This window comes from Littorina saxatilis, linkage group LG1 (assembly GCF_037325665.1).
Source record: "Littorina saxatilis isolate snail1 linkage group LG1, US_GU_Lsax_2.0, whole genome shotgun sequence".
In the NCBI taxonomy this organism is placed as follows: domain Eukaryota; kingdom Metazoa; phylum Mollusca; class Gastropoda; order Littorinimorpha; family Littorinidae; genus Littorina; species Littorina saxatilis.
The window spans coordinates 13,856,800-13,859,299 of NC_090245.1; the positions used below are offsets into that span (position 1 = coordinate 13,856,800).

Consider the following 2,500-nt stretch of genomic DNA (forward strand, 5'->3'; position numbering starts at 1 on the left):
TGGACAGGAGCTTGCCGGACATGATTGGTTTGATCTGGTCGCCCTTCCTCAGGCACTTGTTGCCCTTCCAGTCCCCGGAACATCGGCCATAAAGTGCTGCACAATAGCCAGCACTCAAGCTACCATCTGCCATAAAGTGCTGCACACGAGCCAGCACTCAAGCTACCATTTGCCATAAAGTGCTGCACAATAGCCAGCACTCAAGCTACCATCTGCCATAAAGTGCTGCACAATAGCCAGCACTCAAGCTACCATCTGCCATAAAGTGCTGCACAATAGCCAGCACTCAAGCTACAATCTGCCATAAAGTGCTGCACAATAGCCAGCACTCAAGCTACCATCTGCCATAAAGTGCTGCACACGAGCCAGCACTCAAGCTACAATCTGCCATAAAGTGCTGCACAATAGCCAGCACTCAAGCTACCATTTGCCATAAAGTGCTGCACACGAGCCAGCACTCAAGCTACCATCGGCCATAAAGTGCTGCACAATAGCCAGCACTCAAGCTACCATCTGCCATAAAGTGCTGCACACGAGCCAGCACTCAAGCTACCATTTGCCATAAAGTGCTGCACAATAGCCAGCACTCAAGCTACCATTTGCCATAAAGTGCTGCACAATAGCCAGCACTCAAGCTACCATTTGCCATAAAGTGCTGCACACGAGCCAGCACTCAAGCTACCATCTGCCATAAAGTGCTGCACAATAGCCAGCACTCAAGCTACCATTTGCCATAAAGTGCTGCACACGAGCTAGCACTCAAGCTACCATCTGCCATAAAGTGCTGCACAATAGCCAGCACTCAAGCTACCATCTGCCATAAAGTGCTGCACAATAGCCAGCACTCAAGCTACCATCTGCCATAAAGTGCTGCACAATAGCCAGCACTCAAGCTACCATCTGCCATAAAGTGCTGCACAATAGCCAGCACTCAAGCTACCATCTGCCATAAAGTGCTGCACACGAGCCAGCACTCAAGCTACCATCTGCCATAAAGTGCTGCACAATAGCCAGCACTCAAGCTACCATTTGCCATAAAGTGCTGCACAATAGCCAGCACTCAAGCTACCATCTGCCATAAAGTGCTGCACAATAGCCAGCACTCAAGCTACCATCTGCCATACATTGCTGCACACGAGCCAGCACTCAAGCTACCATCTGCCATAAAGTGCCGCACAATAGCCAGCATTAATGCTACCATCTGCCATAAAGTGCTGCACAATAGCCAGCACTCAAGCTACCATCTGCCATAAAGTGCTGCACAATAGCCAGCACTCAAGCTACCATCTGCCATACATTGCTGCACAATAGCCAGCACTCAAGCTACCATTTGCCATAAAGTGCTGCACACGAGCCAGCACTCAAGCTACAATCTGCCATAAAGTGCTGCACACGAGCCAGCACTCAAGCTACCATCTGCCATAACGTGCCGAACAATATCTACCACTCAAAAAGGCATTTTGCATAAATTGCCGCCACAAGCGCATAATTAGACAAATGATATGCCTGTGGTGCCGCACAATAGCCAGCATTAATGCTACCATCGGCCATAAAGCCCTGCATAATATCCACCACTCAGGGTGGTATCTGCCTTAAAGTGCTGCACAATAGTCAGCACTCAAGCTACCTTCTGCAATTTAGTGCAGCACAATAAATACCATAGGCTTATTGCTTGGTTTTGATTCTAAATATGCTCATTATGTACCGTACTAATTAATTGTTTAAACCAGTAGGGACAGCAATTAGACAACGCTTAAAGGCGCGATCCTTACCTGGCAAGTCCAACACACCGTGTCTGAAAATGTCCGCTCCAAAACGGTCTGCTGTCAGTGTCTGTAACAAAACTCTCATCAGACAACCCTTATATTTTACCCTGAAACGATTTCAGTTGCACTATCATGATTAGCAGCAGCAGCATATTCATATGCTTGTGTCTGTGTGTGTGTCTATTCAGCCAAATTGTGAAATCATCTTTAGGAGTGTGTTTGCAAAATGCAGCATAGTTTAATTCAACTATAATTCGAGTCCTAAATTGGCGCATATATTCAGTAACACCAACAACAAGTAAACAAACAAGCAAACAACAGACCAAGCGAATGAACAAAGATACATAACCCTTTGCTCAGAGACATACACAATTGTTGTAAATTGATAAATATTACCGGAAGAATGTAGAGGACACCATTCTTGACGTAACTGTTGAGTTTTTCAGGGGTGTATATCTGAAATTCCTCGTTCTGAAACAGTATCCACAATAGTTGACATATAAACGACAATAAACCACATAATTATATACATTTTCGGTGGCTAGATTTCAAGGCTTATTTTTTTCTGTCAGCTTATATTAAATGAGGGGTGGGGGGTGGTGTGGGTTGTAGCTCCAAACCTTCTTATATCAACAAGCAAGATAATGATCTTCAGTAGAGAAATGCGACAAGCTTGTAATATTCAAATGAGGGTGTGGATATCTAACATGGCTTTCTAGAGTTTAAGTGAAGAA

At 45.2% G+C, this 2,500-nt stretch overlaps 1 protein-coding gene across 2 annotated transcripts in view; it reads right to left on the reverse strand.

Moving 5' to 3' along the window:
* The window catches only part of LOC138962352 (beta-1,3-glucan-binding protein-like), a 20,726-nt gene that overhangs the window by 10,906 nt on the left and 7,320 nt on the right, over positions 1-2,500 (reverse strand). For both annotated transcript variants that reach the window (XM_070334146.1, XM_070334136.1), the window contains exons 3-5: positions 2,163-2,237; positions 1,773-1,833; positions 1-96 (exon numbers count right to left, since the gene is read on the reverse strand). The exon at positions 1-96 is cut by the window's left edge and continues 69 nt beyond it. In XM_070334146.1, the coding sequence (XP_070190247.1) occupies positions 1-96; positions 1,773-1,833; positions 2,163-2,237 (232 nt within the window). The remainder of the gene's footprint in view (positions 97-1,772; positions 1,834-2,162; positions 2,238-2,500) is intronic.